Genomic DNA, 20,506 nt, shown 5'->3' on the forward strand with positions numbered 1-20,506 from the left:
TTTCTATGTACGACATAATCAACCTTCGCCAAATCATGCATGTCATCCAGATATTTTGTTACACAATTTTATTGCCTGACCAGGGTCCTGTCTTGTAAAGAGTTGCGATTGATCCAAATGAATGGAAAGTCCTCTAATCAATTGCAAGTTTGCAGTCTCCTATCTCTTATACTCAAAGCTGAGATTGATATCAATCGCAAATAAACTTAATAAAAACTTAACTTTATATTGAAGTGATTGATTGAGAAGGTCACAATATTCCTCACTTTAAAGTATGGTATATACTAGCTACGGTACACTCCATTACCAAAATTTACAAATGCATATTGAATCAGAGGACTTCACTTTTGTTTGGATAAAACAATAAGCAAAGCAGCACTACAAATAAAAACTGTAGCAAGAATTAAAGCAGATGTATTTTGGTAAAAATAAAAAATTTATTAAAAACTCCTATGTACATATATTTGAGAGTAGGAGGAGACTCTGGTGAAGTGGCCCACCTGCAAGAACCCAATCATTTACATCAGCAGGAGAGACCTGAGGGTCATAGTGATTCAGTTTGTTTTTTCCATCACAGGCAGGTGATGCCAATCAAATACTTACTAATGATAATAATAATAAAATGTGTGACTGAAAGACATCTATTGAATTAGCTATTGGAAAAAGTACTCTATGAATAGATCAAAGAAGAAAGAGCCTTACATTCACATGTTGGTGATGAACCACTCCACTGCCCGTCTTCCTGACATGTGCGCTCTCGTTCTCCAACAAGATGCATTCCCGGATCAGCGCAGGTAAAGCGTACCGTAGACCCGTGCAAGTTACGGCAGGACATAGACTCCACTCTCAAAGATCCAGTCCGCCATTCCGGCTCATCCCGGCACATGGGTGCTGAAGATGAACAATGTCAGCCAAGAATTAGTTATCATAGAATCAAGTGTTCTAGCAAAGAACAGCATATTCATCATCATCTTTTTAAATCTATTTGTACAATCCATACAGCGGTTAATATAGAACACTTCATGGTCATTATTATACTGGTCATGGGGTCCCCTTTGAATGAGTGCTAAAGATAAATGTTTTTAATGAAATAATTCATCTCAGTGCAACATATATATGTAGCACCAGTAGTGTAATGGTGTGGGAAGATGGGTCTGTCAAAGATATGTCTTTCTTTTTTTAATGCCAATATAAATTCTATTATATCTTCAATTTGACAATTTCCTTCTTTCTCTGGCAAAATATTGATCTACATTTGCCACACTCAACCCAGGTGAGGTAAATGGGTACCTGGTAGGATCATTCCTTGAAATGCACTGTGCACTGATAACGGCTGCCGGAGCTAACGCTAGGGTAATAATTTCCAAAGCTCTTTGGAAGGGCGTAGAGACGTTATATAATGTGATATCGCTATACAAGAACCAAATATTATTATTAGTAGGCACTTTTAGATTTGCACGTCGACAGCTTTGACTGCAACGTGTGACGTCATTTTAAGGCACTGCGCATGCGTCACGTCGTCTCAGTCCGCGATCGAGAATGCGTCAACCTTGATTTTCCTAAATTAAGTACGGTACTAGTATGCCGCGTGCGCATAAAATATACATTTCCTCAGGTAGACAAAGAAACATCGATCCCTTCCCTGCTATTATGTAAAAATGTGTCGAACAGGTGTCACATGCATATTCACCTGTTATACACATTTTTACATAATAGCAGTGAAGGGATGTTCTTTTGTCCATCATGTTCATAGTGTTACTTCCTGCATGCATGTTTATCGTCGAGTGCAATCTAAGATTTCTAATTGTAGTCAACATGGGCAGTTGAGTACGTTGACACGCATGATCAGTCTGCGCTCGTCGTGTTCTCGTCCACTCAATCTAAAAGTCCCTATTATTACTCCATTGTACAACACCTGCTCCTATAGCTGTGACAATTCCTCTGCTATGGTTTCCTACACTAACCAAATTCCTAACTTCAACCCTGGACCCAAAAATATACATCTAGACCAGGCCTTCTCAACTAGTTTATTAGAAGTGCCAAAACTAAAAGAATACGTTTATTTTGATGTTATCAAAATAAACCCAATTGTAATAGAATGCAATAGTGTAGGCCGGAAATATGCGGCAAGCCGGTGACTACACACGATAGCGCGCCTCTTTTGTAAAATGATTTTGAGGTCAATAACCGAATGTTTCCCAGCAGGTCGGCAAATATCAAACATAGGCGCATCTCTTTGTAACCTACATTGAGGTCACAAAGCCGAATCTTTACCACGCGTGTTTTGTAAATATCAATGATAGGCGCGCTTTTGTAATACATATCGGGGTCGCAAGGCAAGTGTTTCCCACGACGTGTATTTTTACTAATCAATGGGTCATTCTCAGCTAATACTTCGTTTGAGTTGGTCGTGTTTTATTGGACTCAGAATTATACATGCTAATTGTACACAGGTTGTCGCTGTTGAACTGACTGCACCGGTTAGTTTCTATTATCACTGGGTTTCACACCAATACGCTGGATATTCGGAATTGAACAGAGAGACAGCTACACGGGATATAAGGATTAAACGGTGGAAAAGTTACACTGGATATCTGGAATTAAACAGAGGAAGAGTTACACTGGATAATTGGATCTAAAAAGAGAAAATGTTACACTAGATATTTGGAATTGAACAGAGGAGTAATTGTATTGGATAGCTGGAATTAAATATTGGAGGAAGTTACATCGGAGCTCGGATTGCGGCATAGTCGTCTAACTAGCTCGTCTGTATTGTGTGGACGACAAGATGGGGAAGTCTAAGGCGTCTACGGGACGAAAGGGCAAAGGAAAGCGGAGAGAGCCAGCGCTTCAAAACAGTGACCCGATCAGGGGGACAACGCCAGCTCCACATTCTCGAGTGACGAGACGCGGCTCGAGGAGTAACCCAGCCGCTTCGGCAGGGCGGGAGCGCCAAGGAGACCAGACTCCGACGGGGGGGCCAACATCACAGAATCCCTAGAAACGGCGAATCAACCGTCTATTGTCCATCCTCCACCCGGTGAGTTACCTAGCCACAGGCTAGTCTCATCTTCTAATTCCGCAAACATATCATTCCCTAAGGAGATGGGGGAGATGGCGCAGTGAGACATATAAACTTTATGTCCGTTAATAGGTTGGACAAGGTCGGGTTGATTGTAGGCAAAGGAGATAGGGGCCTACATATAAGGTGTGGATATAATTATGGAGAGTTAGTACGATTGCTTACTTTGTTTTCAATAATTTTAACCAGCTCAGTGGGATGTTATTCATTTTCGTATAACCACGCACTTATTTGGGGTTAGTCGTGTTTCGACAAGTGATGTTGTACAATATTTAGTATGTTAAACAAGTTCGGTACGATACTAGAAATGCAATCGTGTCAGAACGATGTGCGTGCAATGACGCCTTGTTTTTACATGTCAAACGAAAGAGCATCTCTCGGACTAGTTACGCAGAGTATGAAGTAGCATTTAATGTCATGCTTGACCGATTTTTTAAAAAAAAGTCCGGCTTCTTGATGCTCTGCACTTGGCCACTTAGAATGTGCCTGTAAAATTTCAAGAAAAATAAAGATCGTTCTGGGGTCCAGAAGCGTGAACCCGATTTGCCCCATAGACAATGCGTGTAATGCATGGGCGGAAAACGTACAGGATCTGTATTATGACCGGACTTTAATTGTTTGTTTTTTCTCTCTCTTTATGTCACTTTATCTGACGTATTTGGTATCATGGGAAAGAGAATTTCGTGGTTGTTATTGTAAACAATTTTTTTTTGTTCTATGGTAATCCTATCGAAACACGTGATGTAAAATAGATTTATAGGACAAAATTGCGTCTTCAATGACCCCCTTGACCAATTTTAAAAATCCGGCCAAGAGGTGCCCTGCGTATTGCAACTCGGAATGTCACTGCAAAATTTCAAGGAAAAAAAGAGACGTTTAGGGGTTGAAAAGCAGTCTGAAAAAATGACGCCATAGCCGATACGTGTTATATTATTGGGCGGAAACTCGGCGGAATTCGTATAATGACCCTTGTTCAAATGTGATTTACTCAAAATTTTCTGTGTGAACATATACCATACTTGGTATCATTCGAAAGGGCACTTCATTGCGGTCAGTTTGACACCGTTGTCATCTGCGCGCAGTGTACTGCACGCATTAAAGGCGCTATTACGTAACGCATAGTAAATTCATCATTTTTGGCGATAACTTTGCGCTGACGTATTCGAATTTTACCAAACTTGGCAGACAGTTGTCACGTATATGGATACATGTGTCTGCCAAGTTTCATTGATGTAGGTATAAAGATCGTTATTTTAGAGTAAGTTGAAGTTATTTCGGAATTTTCTCGAAAATGGCGAATTTGGAAGGCAATTTTTCTCAAATTTGGTCAGTGTTAGGGTATATAATTTTGTATATGGCTGGAAAGGACATATCTTCAAGTATCTAAATCCAAAAAAGGGTACGGGTTTGCCAAGCCATTATGAAGATACGGCCACAGAGAGAAAGCCAATTCCTAAAACTTTAGAGGGCGCTATTTATGTTGTGCAAAGCCATTGGAGCGTGAAATTTGGCACGGCTATGTGCAATTATGAGATAAAGATACTGTGAGATTTAAAAACAAAACGGAATTTATATGAGAAAGTTATGGCAGTTTTAGATTGTTTAGGGGTCCATTTTTCAAGAACTTGAGATTTATTGGAGGAGTCGGTTTTAGATTTGAAATTCGAGTATGAAGATGGCATTGTGAAGGTCAAGTCATCCGTCGCAGATGAAAGGACATCTCTCAGACTATCTAGAGGAATTTGTTAAAAGTTTGTAGGATCTAGGATAGTGGGGATGGGAAGGAAGATATAACGGCCTTAAAATGGACCAGAAACGGACAAAATGGCGCCTGGACGGTCATGCATGGGTGATTTCCAAAATCGAAGAAAGTAGTGACCTTGATGAGATGTTAGAGACTATGCCTATGAAATTTGAAAGGAAAAAGAATGAGGAAAGCACCTAACTAGGGATCACAAACACTACGTGCAAAACGAATGCGATTTCCTGACGATAAGGATAAGGGAAAGGAGAATATTAATGGGGCAGAAGGTGAGCGAAAACAAGGCAATGACGAAGGTCGTCATTGCGATAATATGCTATATAGAATTGAATTTGCTTCGCTTATGTAATTATGTTAGAAACCTTTGGTTCTATAAGCCCATAAAAGGTACGCCATACTCGGAAGGAATTTGGTTTTTATCTTTCTCCAAATAGGTGCCCAGGCTCACCGGGTTTGGGTGTGCGGAGACATTCTCGTGAGGCGAGCTGGTGAGCGGGCGTTTACCAGAGGCTGTCGAGACCTGGGAATCGCTGGTTGTGAGGTGGCATGGCACGGGCGAGGAGGGGCGTCGCTATACGCGATTTCCCGCGTCAATTACAGGGCCAAGTGAGGTTCGGTCCTTCTCCATCGGAGCTAATCATCCATGCGGGCTCGAACGACTTGGGGCGTTATTTTGCAAAGGACTGTCGACAAGCGGTGGATGAAGCACTGAATACAGCGCGGTCATTGTTGCCGCAATGCTACATTTCATTTTCAAGCATCTTACTCGCCTGTATTACTATGGTCATGATGTACACGTCACGTCGCAGGTCGTCATCAATGATGTGCGGAAAGGTGTCAACAAGTATGCCAGACGGAGGGTCCGGCGTATGTGTAGTGGATCATTCATAGGCCACAATTTCAATGTCCAAGAACACTGGTATTTTCACAGAGATGGCGTGCATCTGTCTGATGAGGGATGTGATCTTCTCATGGAGAACTTTGCGTCAGCGGTTCGATTTGCTCTTAATCTTTGAAACTTTATTTTGTGCATGCCCTTTGTTTTATTGCGGGCAATCAGGAGTATATTGAAATTTAAAGAGTAGATTACGATTTAAAATGGTTTATTGACAGGCTGACAAAATGTAGGTCAAGAGGTTGTTTACATTTTTGAGGGAAATTCACGCGCTAGGAAATGTAATACTTTGTATTACATTGGAAGGAAATGTACAAGCGTATGTACGCTTATCAAGCAAGCGCGGAAAATACCGCCAGCAAATTACAAATAGCACGAAGGGGCTTTCATTCTAGTTATGGCTTTCATTTGAATGGACAAGAAGAAAAATGTACGGAGTCTGAAACATTCCCACCACCTCCCCATTATCTCCACCAATAAAAGTATTTTTAGTATATTAGTGGCATAAATTAAATATTGCTTGGTGGTTCGAAGTAGCCAAGGTATACGTATTAGTACGGAAAGGATTTAGGGTTTCAGGTATGAAAGGTACGGATAGGGTTTATGTAATAAATTGGTCAGTGATTTATGAAGTTAATGCAGAGCCGGGGGCATTTGGCCTGGTCGCACATCAAGCGTCGTGCACAAAGACAGTGGGCCGTAGGGGAATTTTCCCATTGGGTTTCGCCCCTACCCGGTTTTGTATGGGTAAATCACTAATCACATGGTACTGATAAGTTTATTGATCAATAATTGTCATCCAATAATTTTCGACCCCACTCAATTTTTACATGCGAGGGGGTTGCCAATGTATATTCAGTCGAATTTGTTCGCATGTCAATTCTTAGTTTTCCGGCCCCCATTCGATTTGAATGCGGGGGGACCTAGTTGTACCTACACATTTTCAAACTCAGGGTGTCACGCTTTAATCTTAGGCATCATCCGATCTTACAGGCGGAGAGGCTGGTATATATATACATCTATTTTCTATAACTTTAGGCATCACTCGATTTTATAGGCGGGGGGCTGATATAATGACTTAATGTATATAAGTTTAGCCTTGGCATCACTCGATTTCATAGACGGGGGGCCTAGCATTTGTAAGCATTTTTTATGATTCAATATATCTGTGTTATTTTGTTATGACACCCAGAAAATCAAAATGTGCAAAATAAGCGTCCATCTCAAAATGTTAATAGAGCCACAAAAATAACGCAAAGTTGATTGTTTGTTATTTTTGTTAGCCGTGCATAAATTTTGCCACATGCCCAGGTTCTATTTCGCTAGGCAAAAAAAAAAAAAAATTGGGTTGTTGGGATTTGGAGTTTGTTCTTTTGTTTCGTTCCTGAACTATAATCATTTCCAGTATGCCTCAAGGAGAGGAATGGCCAAGAGCGCCATGAACCGACGGTGGGGACAGGCTGCGATTACCAGATCTTGTGTAGGGAACCAATGGCCCAGGAAACTGGGCCTGCTGGGTAGAGCACCGTCTTCCCAGCTGGTCACGTGACCCGTGACCCTCGGGTTCCCATATTTGTGGAATCGCAGTCTGTCGCCTTCCGCCATTGCAAACAAATAATTATGGAAATGGTTTTATATGATTTCATATCTATGTTATGTAATAATATGTCAAGTTGGAAATATGCTACCGCAAAAACTCGAACGGAAATGTGTAAATGGTTTTTGTATGATTTTATATCTATGTTAATAGTATGTCAAGTTGGAAATATGCTACCGCTAAAACTCGAACGGAATTATAGAAATGTTTCTATATGATTTCTTATCTATGTTGATAATATGTCAAGTTGGAAATAAGCCAACTCAAACGGAAGAATTAAAAGTTGAGAAAAAGGCAATAACAGCATTTTCATTGTATTTCTTATTGCAATACGTTTATTTTGATGTTATCAAAATAAACCCAATTGTAATAGAATGCAATAGTGTAGGCCGGAAATATGCGGCAAGCCGGTGACTACACACGATAGCGCGCCTCTTTTGTAAAATGATTTTGAGGTCAATAACCGAATGTTTCCCAGCAGGTCGGCAAATATCAAACATAGGCGCATCTCTTTGTAACCTACATTGAGGTCACAAAGCCGAATCTTTACCACGCGTGTTTGGTAAATATCAATGATAGGCGCGCTTTTGTAATACATATCGGGGTCGCAAGGCAAGTGTTTCCCACGACGTGTATTTTTACTAATCAATGGGTCATTCTCAGCTAATACTTCGTTTGAGTTGGTCGTGTTTTTCCCTCCCTCCCTCCCCTCAATTCCTTGCTGACTTGTGGACGGGCAGGATTAGGCTCATGATTATTGGGTAGGAGGTTGTCAGGGGGAGGGGGCGGTCCTTTATTGAGAAAGTGTATATAGGGAGACCGGAGTGGTACTTGCCCGGACTGGTAGTTCTGCGTATGTCATTGCCTTAGAGTTTGGGCTTGAATAAGTGACACGATGGGGCTGTAGTAGTGGACAAGGTTGATGGTTAATTGGGCTTGTTTTATGATATTGACATCATGTTTGTTTGTTGTTTTTTTTTTTTTTTTTTTTTTTTTTTTTTTCCTTCGGTTTCTACATCAGATTTGCTAGGTTGCTTTTTGTTGTTTTGTTTTTCTTTTTTTGGGGGGGATTGTCAAATTGATTATGTTTCATTATTGTTCTTTTAATGGTACACAATCTGTTAATCACTGTGTGATTTTGTTCTTTTAAGGCTACAACATTCATGGAAATCAATGCAGATTGTGGAAAGAAAAAAAAAAAAAAAAAAAAAAAAAAAAGAAAGAAAGAAAGAAATTGGGCTTGTTGTATTGACATGGTTGGTTGGTTGGGCTTGATTATTGACATGGATGGTTGGTTGGGCTTGTTATTGACTTGGATGGTTGGTTGGGCTTGCTTATTGACATGGATGGTTGGTTGGGCTTGCTTATTGACATGGATGGTTGGTTGGGCTTGCTTATTGACATGGATGGTTGGTTGGGCTTGATTGTTGACATGGTTGGTTGGTTGGGCTTGTTATTGACATGGATGGTTGGTTGGGCTTGCTTATTGACATGGATGGTTGGTTGGGCTTGCTTATTGACATGGATGGTTGGTTGGGCTCGTTTATTGACATGGATGGTTTGTTGGGCTTGATTATTGTGATGGTTGGTTGGACTACATTATTGACAGGGTCGGCCGGTTTTGGCTTATTGGCTGGAGCTTCTGTTCCGGAAGTCTTAGTATTCCGAAATGAGAGGGTTTTGTTCTTTTGTTTCGTTCCTGAACTATAATCATTTCCAGTATGCCTCAAGGAGAGGAATGGCCAAGAGCGCCATGAACCGACGGTGGGGACAGGCTGCGATTACCAGATCTTGTGTAGGGAACCAATGGCCCAGGAAACTGGGCCTGCTGGGTAGAGCACCGTCTTCCCAGCTGGTCACGTGACCCGTGACCCTCGGGTTCCCATATTTGTGGAATCGCAGTCTGTCGCCTTCCGCCATTGCAAACAAATAATTATGGAAATGGTTTTATATGATTTCATATCTATGTTATGTAATAATATGTCAAGTTGGAAATATGCTACCGCAAAAACTCGAACGGAAATGTGTAAATGGTTTTTGTATGATTTTATATCTATGTTAATAGTATGTCAAGTTGGAAATATGCTACCGCTAAAACTCGAACGGAATTATAGAAATGTTTCTATATGATTTCTTATCTATGTTGATAATATGTCAAGTTGGAAATAAGCCAACTCAAACGGAAGAATTAAAAGTTGAGAAAAAGGCAATAACAGCATTTTCATTGTATTTCTTATTGCAATTTGTAGTTGAAGTGCCAACCTGTATGTTTGACTGTGCTGCGAGGGAGCGTGGCGACCAAGACGAAAGCGGGTGGGGTCCAGGGGGCAGAGCAGAGCCCCCTGAAGCTGGTGGATTTTATTCCAAAATATATCAATCATAATTTGAAAAAATTAGTAAAATTCCTGAGTACAATTACACTTGAGTTAAATTTATATGTAGTTATTTTGGTGCAATAAACATGGGAATTAAATGTCCAAATGTCGAAGTGAAAATCAAACAAACAAAAACAAGATGTTTCCAGAGATCGGCAATTTAAAATTGGTAGCTCATCGTAAGCTTATTGTTTAGAGCTCAGGTTTAGAATCATATATAATGGTATAACGGTTAAATTCCCCTTTCTTCCTGTTTGTTAAGCAGACGTTTTGGGCTCAACTTCGACTGCGACTTCTTGATTTTGCTGCTTTAATATATATTTTTGCAACAGTCAGGCGTCACTCCGACTGACTGCAAGCACCACAAGTCACGCGCACCATGATCTAGACCCTAACCCTAATTCTAAGCTTACCTATAACAGAGTTGCAACTCAAACCTAACCCTATACTTTTGAGGAGCAAATATTGGAGCACTCACCTACAACGTTGATGTTGATGAGGCATGCTGCCACATTTCCAGCTCTGTCCCGTGCAGTGTGCATTCTCTGATGACGCCCTCTTGAGAGCAGAATAGGCAAGGTTTCATTGACATTGGGATCTACCATCGTAACTGCACTTGCATTATCCGTAACTTCTGGGACATCGTAGGTCACATTTGCTTTGATGGTACATGGCTGGGTTGTCACAGACACATTCCGAGGACAACGAGCAGCAAACGTAGGTGGAGCAACATCTTTATAAACAAGGGCATCAATTGACAATGGGTTTTGAGGAGTTATAGTTATTTCATTTTGTACATGTATGAGCATATATATATATATGCAGTAAACAAGGACATTTCTTGAGAAGGGGATGAATTACCAGGTGTCTATTCTATGTTTTAATGCTGCTGCTAAGTCCCTCGGATAGACCTTAAGAGCAATATAGGTTCTCCTTCAGCATTTTTAACATGCTGGATAAAACACACTGTACACAGAGCAGATACGTCATTGGACTGTAGTTTAAGGTTTGAGTTATAGCACGCAGAAGCGACGTTACATGCAGACTCCAAAACTTGATTTCCAATAGTAATCACTGGTGAAGGTGGACCATTACGCTGGAAACTTACATGCATCACCTTACATTTTTCAGATTTGGTTTCATTGAATTCAACTCACTCCATGCAGATAGAGCATTCACAGGAGACTGTAGATGACTTGACTCTGATTCATGGACAAGTTTTCCAGGAGCTTGGAAAGTGACCATTAATTGTTAAGATAATTATTGAAGATGATGGTCAGGGGTAATGACAGTTCATACGCAAACTGCTTTAAGAGTCAGATGGGGTCATCAGTGGGGTGTCCAGCCTTTGATGCATTCAACCTTCTGAGCCGGTTTTAGAATTCCTCCCTATCTATGGTTGGAGGACGAGGCCTGAAAAGGTAGGCCAATGAGGCAGCCAAGTTGAGAGAAGTTCATTACAGGATCCTAGCAACATGACAGTATAATTAATGAGCGATTTCTGCTGGAAGTTGATCTGTAACCTGCAGCAGAAGTAGTGGTTTGGACATTCCAGTTAGATTCCTTCTCTGCTATTTACCAGGTTCACTCTGTTTCAACTGTTGAATTTTGCGGGCATAGAAATTCTTCTTGGATCTCTAGCTACACAAAATGTTGAGCTTGATTGTAGGCACAAACACCCCCTTGATGATAGTGTGCATCACAAGTTCTTATCAGTCGTCTGATATACATGTAGTTGTTCAACCATTCTTTATCATTTGGCCAAAGGACAATGGAGATTTGTTCAAAGTGTAATCTATACTGAGCTGTAAGAATTTGTTGGAACCGGGCAACTTTCATATCAGTCAACTCGTCCAGCTCAGACCAGTCCACCTGCGTTATCCACTGCCCAAAAGATCGCAAAGAGGAGTCTCGAAAAGGTCGACTGAAGTACTGTGATCTCTGTTGAGGGATCTGACCACTCTTTGGTTTTAGAGAAACAACCATGGGGTCACTCTTCCCCATTGGTGTAGTAATCATAGAGTTGTGATAATCACCTCCCACGTTCATGTGGTTGGACAAGCAAGTGTGCGCTTGTAAAATGGCGACTGGCTGGAATGCTCCCCAGGGAGTGGAAAATGTGCACACATTGTGTGCGGGTGAGCCTGAATCCGATGACTGGGGTAATAATATATCTGTAAAGCACTTAGGCACATTGTTGAAACGGTGTATTGAGCACTATATAAAAAAACGGATTATTATTATTATGTCAGTGTAGGGTTGCGGTTCTAACAGATAATTCCTAGCACTCTTAACACAGAGGCAGCCCAACAGACATGTTGTAGGATTGATAACTACTGGCTAACTGACCTTGGGGATGTTTCATAAAGAGTTCGTAAAGTTACGCATGACTTTACGAACAACTTGTATATGAAGTGCCAGATAGGATGCCCAAAGTTTTTTCTGATATTTCCAATAACCTCGATGAAATTATGGCAAAAAATATACTTTGTATCAAAAATGGTTTTTATAATAAAAAAATGTTAATCTACATCTGCACAGTTCAACTTAATTAATAATAATCAATAATGATTGAGCATCCAATTTGGCTTTTCATATACAAGTCATGATGATCGAGATTTGCGAATGCCGAGCCTCTTGCAGAGATCCTGGACTAGTCTGGATTCAAATTGTCTTCCTTGGTCTGTATGTAGTGACTCAGGAACTCCAAGCTCTTTGATGTATTCTTCGAATAGGTGTCCAGCCACAGTCTGGGCGGTCTGGTCTTGCATGGGGTAAATATTAGTGTATTTACTAAAGTGATCAACAACAACCAAAATATAGTGGTACCGCTTCTTGAAGTAGGAAGCTCAGCTATATCAGCGAAAACCATTTGAAGAGGGTGATCGGTCTTTATGTTCTGGAGTGGAGCTTGGTGATTAGGACTTGGAGATCTAATCGACTCACAGGCATGAATGGCCAAAAGCACATAGATTCAGCCCTGTGTAGTGTGCGTTGAACTCCGAAGTGTCCAGAGGATGGATTACCATGTATCTCTTGCAGGACTTGAGGGATAAGAGATTCTGGCACAACTACCTGAAGAGAGGACGAACCTGAGTTGTCTTGTCGTCGTCGGTATAAGAGATCATTCTCAAGTACAAGACGAGTGAGTTGCCATAGGAGATGTCGTAGACGAGGGTTTGCCGTCGAACTTCTCTCACTGTTGGATGATGTACTTCCTTGATGTACTTGATTATTCTCTGAATGTCTTTGTTGTGTTGCTGATGATACTGTAAATCAGCATGATGGTCAGTGAGGATAAAGTTCTCGGGAGCTTTATCGACCATTGAGTTGGATGACTTTGGAATGGTTAATTCTTGGTCTGGTTGAGTTGTAGAGGAGCGTGTGTTCACCATACCAACAAGATGTGTAACATCTTCCAGCATACGCGACATTGCATCAGCGTTTTGATGTGAAGTGCTCTTCTTGTGAGTTATGGTGAAAGAATATGCATTCAACTCAACAATCCATCTTGCTCTCTGTCCTGTCGCATCGTCTTGGATAGGTACACTATTGTAGCCCAACAGAGGATGATGGTCAGTGAGAATGTTAAATTCTTGGCCCCTAAGATAATGTCTGAAATGGCGGATGAGATAACTGCCCACAGTTCCCTATCGTAGGTAGACCATCTACGCTGGGACTCTGTAAGCTTCCGACTGTAGAAAGCAACTACTCGGTCTTTGCCATCTTGCAACTGAGAGAGTACAGCTCCAATAGCATCTTGTGAAGCGTCAGTGGCTATTAAAGCTAAACTTGTTGATGAAGTCTGGGTATGCAAGGATTGGTGGGCTTGTGAGAGACGACTTCAGTTGGTTGAAGGCTTCCTCACAATCATCAGTCCAGATGAATTTCTTGCCTTTATGAGTCAAGTCAGTGAGTGGAGATGCTACTTGAGCAAAACTTGGCATAAACCGACGATAGTAGAAGGCAAGTCCTAGAAATGCTCTTACTTGGGTTGGAGTCTTAGGTTGAGGCCAGGATGAGACTTTCTTGGTGTTGACTGGATCGGGGCGAACTCTAGTAGTACTGATCACATATCCTAGATATGTTACTTCCTTTCGAAAGAATTGGCATTTCGAAGGTTTCAGTTTGAGATTGGCTTCTCGGAATCTTTGTAAGACTTCCCGGAGATTGTGTAGGTGATCTTGAAATGTCTTGCCGAGTATAATGCAATCATCTAAGTAGATAAGACATGTTGACCAATGGAGACCGTGGAGGACGGCTTCCATTACTCGCTGGAACGTCATTGGCGCGTTGACTAAACCAAATGGCATTACCTTAAACTGATAGAGGCCAGTTCCAGTGGTAAATGCGGTCTTCTCCTTGTCTTTCGATCCAAAGGGATCTGCCAATAGCCTGAATTACACTGAAGTAGGACGAGGAGGACAAAGCATCGATAGAGTCATCCTGCAGGGCTGCCAACTCTCACGCAATCTGCGTCAGTCTCACGCAATTCACCAAATTCTCATGCTCTCACGCTCTAGCCCTCTACGACTGTGTATTTTTTCAAGGTCAGTGTACTTCATGAAATCAATTAACCTATTTGAATCCTGCCTTATGTATTTGTGGAATCAGGGTTAAAGTATGCACCAGATTGCACCATTTCAATTGCAAAATTGTAAAAGCTCCCTACCGTCCCCCCCCCCCCCTCGGGCGCTTCTCGGGCTTGGTCGCTTCGCTCCCTCGCAATGTCTCACTCCAAACTCTTTCCAAAGGTTGGCAGCCATGATCCTGTCGTGGAATCAGATACAAATCTTGTACAGTAACTGCATTTAAAGCTCTGTAGTCAACACAAAACCTGTAGGTCTTGTCCTTCTTTCGCACCATAACGATGGGTGAAGTCGGTGAAGTCCTGTATGCCCTTTTACGAGTTGGTGTCTCTGTTGATGTAGTGATGTCATGGTAGGCGAGGTTAGTCCATCCAATATCCTTGGATGTGCTGCTGAAAACATCAGAGTATGAATTGAGTAGACTTTCAGCACACTCATACTCGGTCTTGGACAGACTTGAAGTAGGGAGCATTGACGAAGCTTGAAAAGATGAACTTTTCTGTGTGCCAGCTACAATACTGTCGAGGATTTCATATTCTTCTTCACTGTCTCCAGTAGTAGAATAGAATTGCCCAAAGGTGGTGTCTGCAGATAATTGTACTGTCTGAAATGAAGGGTTTATCAGCCTGAGTAAGATGATACCATCTTGCGATCGAGATAGAGACCTTGCACCTGCTACATGGAGATGTTCATGGATGGCGGGCTCAAAGATTCCATCGTAGTCTTGTGGAATCACATCAGGCTGAGGGGGTATAAGTCGGCCTTGGACATGTACCTCACTCATTTCAGGAAGAGTTGCCTTTCCTATCAGCAAAACATTGCACTTAAGTGGTACTTGATATTGACGACGGTCGACCAGTGGAATACTCACACCAAGCATAGTGAATATTGAAGTAGATAGAGTGGCATCATGTTTGAACATGAAATCCCAACCAAGGACGAAAGGATGAGTTATGTTCCTTGCAACATTGAACATATGTCTGGTTGTTTTGTTACCAAGATGGATGGTGGGAGAGGTTGTGCCAATGATGTCAATGCCTCCTCTGGTTATCGTAGATGCCAGAGTTGTCCACTTCTGTAATATACTTCGCTGGCTTTCTGGGATTGAGTAGTAGAAATCTGCACTCATCAGTGATATAAATGAAACACTGTCAATAAAAGCCAAAATTATATGAGTTGTCAACAATTGCTGGAGGTGAAGGAGATGAATGATCATTAACGGCCGAAGTAAATGGAGGATGAGATTTGTTTTCAGTTTGGGTCTGTTTGGTCAAGAGTGGTGAAGTTGATGAGTGAGTGACCCTCCTCACCAACTACCAATAGTTTCCCTGGTCATCGAACTTTTCGGTGTTGTTCACTGTTCAACTGATGATAGAGGGTATCTCTTGCACCAGATGGGTGGCGGTTGTCAGAACGTGAAGACTGCCAGGTAGCTTGGTTTGAGTATCTTGACTGTGGTGGGCTAGCAGATCTACCATCATCATATGCATTATGCCTGGGTGGGGTTGACCCGCGAAGTGTGCGATGATGTGTAGGGCTCTGAGTGCGGTGGTGACGTAGGGGGCTGGGCGACCTAAAGCGTCGTTAGTGTGGTTGGTATGGGCTAAGCGATCGAGAAGGTTGGCGCTAATGATCATCAGAATATTGGCGCTTCGATCTAGATTAGTAGTCATATGGGCTGGGTGATCTTGATGGTTGGCGACGACGATCATCAGAGTATTGATGTCTTGGTGTAGAGTGGTGTCTCTCCAGCTTGAGTTCCAGCTCATCCATACGCTTTAAGACCTTTTCAAGTGTCGCTGAGCTGTCATCATTTCTCTTCGGAAAGTTGAAGCTATAGTAAAGTCTGTTGCTACTGATGGTTGTCCCATCCGGTTTGCTCTCTCAACTCTCACAGCAATATCCAGCGCTTCGTTTAAAGACGTGGCACCCATCTCGTGAATTTTTATTTGCAGGGGTTTTTCGATACCGGCGAGAAATCTGTGAAATTTCTCTCCATCTTTTCCTGCAGTGTCATAATTAGGGAAGGCTTCTTTCACTAGTGTCGTAATTGCTGCTGCAAAAACTTATAAAACCTCATTCCATTGCCGCTTCCGAGCATCTATACATGATTTGAACGTGGTCAAATAATTGGTGTTCCCCAAAACAGCTGAAATTTTCTTTTTAACCACACTGTACTCTTGTTGTACTGTGCTCGGAATGCTTTCCCAAACTGAATGCTGCACCCGCTAGTCTGGATGGAAGGACGAGATGAAGTTTGCGTTATGTCTGGGGAAGAACTTCAGCTGCTACTTCTAGTCTGCGTACCCACTGTCCAGAATTCTTTCCGTCTTTACCAGTAAAGACCTCAGGGAGATCTAGTCAAAATGAACTCATGATGATATTGAAGAAGGGTGTGAAATGGGTTGCAGTAAATGATAAATTACACTCGACTACTGAAGGAGGGATAGCTCTTGCAAAATGAGGGAGAGTGAGTTTGTGAACCGGGATTAAATCTAAGTGACTCACCAATACCTGAAAGTCAGCCTTGTATTGCAAGCATTGGTAAACTTGAAATTGCAAGAACACATCTAATCCACTATGAAATGTGTCAAGTCCATACAGGTTTCACACTGAAAAACATGGATCTAAATACACTGATTCACTCAGAAATTCCACTAACTTCATATTATGCATGTAGAAGAATTCGCAAAGAAGGAAGAATTCTACTGAAGCAGGATGAAAAATAACATTGGCAGGAGCACAGTAGAAACTGCATCTTTCGAAAAGGGTGAACTAAATTACCTGAAGTAGGAAGCAAATAATTCACGAAGCAGGGCGTGTATGTATCAATCGAATCAGGGTGAAAAGATAACCAAAACCTTGGCTATCAGCCGCCGCTGGGTGACGCTGCCTGAAGCTCTGGGGTAGAAGAGGCTAGAAAACCACCACTGCCACCAATGTAGGGTTGCAGTTCTAACAGATAATTCCTAGCACTCTTAACACAGAGGCAGCCCAGCAGACATGTTGTAGGATTGATAACTACTGGTTAACTGACCAGGTTTTAATGTGTAAAAGCATTACAGCATTCTATGTAGCATTCCACATACATTCCATGCAAAGTAGAAGAAACCAATAAATATTCATATAGTCCCATACAAGTATAAATCAACATCACAAAGTATTCTTGAATATTCAAACATAAACAAAGGGTATATTTTGAATACTCATAGTATATGTAAATTATACTATAAGCTTGACTGCGTCAGGTGAACATTGAAACCAATGATAGAGAGAGATAGACAGATGAAAGGATCGTGAATGAAAAGGGTGAATGTGAATGAGGGATGACCTATTAATACGAAAGGGATGAATCATTGATATGAAGGGGAGTACGTTTCAGAAGTTCAAAATAAATCCCTACATCAGTATAAAGTTCTTATCCAGGACTGCAGTTCTTCTGGTTGGTTGAGTAACAATCTGGCAAGTAAAGTGTGTAGTTTAATGGGTTGAGACTACAGGTCATTAAAATCTCCCATTATTAGGAACGAGGCACTGCCAGACGTCATGCGAATTGTATCAACTATATTGATGATGTGGGTAGAGAGTTCTTCTTGGTAAGGAGATCTCGGCGGGTAGTAAACAACACAAGCAAAAATATCATTGTCCAGTTGCAGGTTCACAAATGCATGACCTTAACCTGAACCACACAACTTCAAAGACTCGAGTAGCATTCATGTCCTCTCGTACATAAGAGCCACGCCTCCACCAGTGCTTTCTCGATCATGATGGAATTGTTCATATCCTTGAAGAGTACATGCAGAAGCAGCTCTTTCTTCTAAAAACCATGTCTCTGTCACTGCAATCAGATGAACAATGTTAGAAAGTGACCTTGCATTAAGCCACATGATGGATGGGAGATTTTGCTGTGGTTGCTAATTACGTGACTCAGTCAAATCTCTGTTTGATAATGAATGACTGCTAATAGTTACAAGATCTCTCTTATCTTGTTTCTTCTCATGATCCCTCTGGAGTAATTTCAGATGTGTCCTTGGTCGTGTAATGACTGGAATAGGATGCTGGTCCTTGTGAAAGGATCGACTTCCACGTCTACTCGGCTGTACACTTCATATGCGTAGTGAGTGGTATACATCTAATGTTACTGGATTATACAAGAAGCTCCAATTGACAAAAGCTCCTCTCTAAAGTAGGATAGATCAGGCATTGTTGTGATGGAGAACCAGAACAAAATAACAATAGTAAACTTCACTATACTGGCCATCATTATGTGCATTCATGTCCATGTGTACTCAATCAACTGAATGAAACACAATAGCTTAATGTGAAGTCAATGTGCTGTGCCACTGCCATGATATGCAGTACTAGGCAAAAATTGATTCATTTATCCAAAATTATGTTCAGTCATATCAACCGGACAGGAAGATATAAGATTTCAAACTGGTCTTGTAGGTCATGTACTACTAAGTAAACAGACTAGTATAGAAGAAATGATCATTATTATTATTGTCATTGTGATAATCATTATTATCATTATTACTATTATTATCATCATTACAATTATCATTATCATCATTATGATCATAATCATTATCATTATCGTTTTTGTTATTATTATGATTATTTTTATTATTATTATGATCATAATTATTATCATTATCATCATTATTGTTACTATTATCATTATTATTATCATTACTATCACTAATATTATTATCATTATTCGACTAAGACAGGTACCTAGAGAGTTGGTCCCCATCACTTACCAAGACACTGCAACTCCCCACCATTCCTTTGCAACCATGTTCCATCTGGCATGCACCTAGTCACAGCCACGACGGTGCTCAGTTGGAAACCCTCCTCGCATCCCAGCACACATGTAGTACCAATATCAACAGTACTGGCAGTGCAGGAGGATGCACTCCGTACAACAACACCATTAACAGGAAGTGGGACAGATGGACAGGTCTTAACTGGAAAGAGATCAAGGATTAAAGAGAGAACAAGGTAATTACTTGACTGACTATCCAGGGACCCGTTTCACAAAGCCTTTTTGCAAAGACAAATGACAAAAATCAGTGACAAATCAGTTGATAACCAATCAGAAGCAAGGATTTCAGTAGCTTATAACAACAAGGGAAACGCTCTCGGCGGTCTCGCCTGCATTACGCAATTCGATATGATGAAAAATGGAGGTTGGGACTTTATTTATAGGTAGGGTGGCCCATTAGCAGTCCCCCCCCCCCCAAAAAAAAAAAAAAAAAAAAAAATCCTCTGAATATAATAGCATTTTGAAGTGAGTATTGGCTAAGAATCATCAGAAATTTTTTTTACTATAATTTGTACCAAGATTGATAACTTTAATGGAATATGAATAAATAATAAAAATTGATTTATTAATTCTTACATGGTTGCGAAAACATAGTCCAAGTCTACTGACCTAGAATGACCTTTGACCTGGACTTTGTGACCTGGAATTTGCGTCATATGATTTGTGATACTTGATAACCCTTGTGTACAAGTTTCATGGAATTTGAACAAACGCTTTTGAAATTATGCTAAAAATTCAAAATCTTGAGGTTGACACCACACTTTGCAGACCTTAAATTACATTTGACCTTGAATTTGTTACCTAAAATTCTACAAACATCATTGAGGATACTTGATAACCATTTGGTCCAAGTTTCATTGAATAAGAACTTATACTAAAATTATACTAAAATTTCAAATGTTGACGCCGTCGCCACCGTCGCCACCGGAAAAGTGGCGCCTATGTCTTGCTTTTTGCTACGCAGGCGAGACAAAAACTGTCATTTGCCACTGATGAAAAGTTTTGTGAAACACCTCCCAGAAGTCATCATTTCAAACTCCAGTATGGCATCTATGTCTTTAAGTAAGTCATATTGTACCTCCAGAGTTACATAGTACGTAGTTACATACGTAGTTACATACATAGTTACATACGTAGTTACATACTCCCTTCCTCTCTTTCTGAGATTGACAGTCTAGAACAGGGATTCTCAAAGTCTGGACCACCAGGTGTGTCACTCTGGACCACCTGGGAGGCTCTGTTTTTTAAAAAATTAACCATAAATGAACCATTAGTTGATTCTTCACGTCTGCCCCCCCCCCCCTATTGAAAAATCCTGGCTAAGCCTGTGACTATAGTGCATGTACAGTATATTAGTGAAAGCTCTTGACTCTAATAA

At 41.0% G+C, this 20,506-nt stretch overlaps 1 protein-coding gene across 2 annotated transcripts in view; it reads right to left on the minus strand.

Moving 5' to 3' along the window:
* Positions 1-20,506, minus strand: part of LOC591940 (sushi, von Willebrand factor type A, EGF and pentraxin domain-containing protein 1) — a 127,345-nt gene that overhangs the window by 34,452 nt on the left and 72,387 nt on the right. For both annotated transcript variants that reach the window (XM_030981650.1, XM_030981651.1), the window contains 3 exons: positions 19,064-19,270; positions 10,190-10,444; positions 703-891 (listed from right to left, as the gene is read on the minus strand). In XM_030981650.1, the coding sequence (XP_030837510.1) occupies positions 703-891; positions 10,190-10,444; positions 19,064-19,270 (651 nt within the window). The remainder of the gene's footprint in view (positions 1-702; positions 892-10,189; positions 10,445-19,063; positions 19,271-20,506) is intronic.

This window comes from Strongylocentrotus purpuratus, unplaced genomic scaffold, assembly GCF_000002235.5.
Source record: "Strongylocentrotus purpuratus isolate Spur 01 unplaced genomic scaffold, Spur_5.0 spur5_scaffold_12, whole genome shotgun sequence".
NCBI lineage: Eukaryota > Metazoa > Echinodermata > Echinoidea > Camarodonta > Strongylocentrotidae > Strongylocentrotus > Strongylocentrotus purpuratus.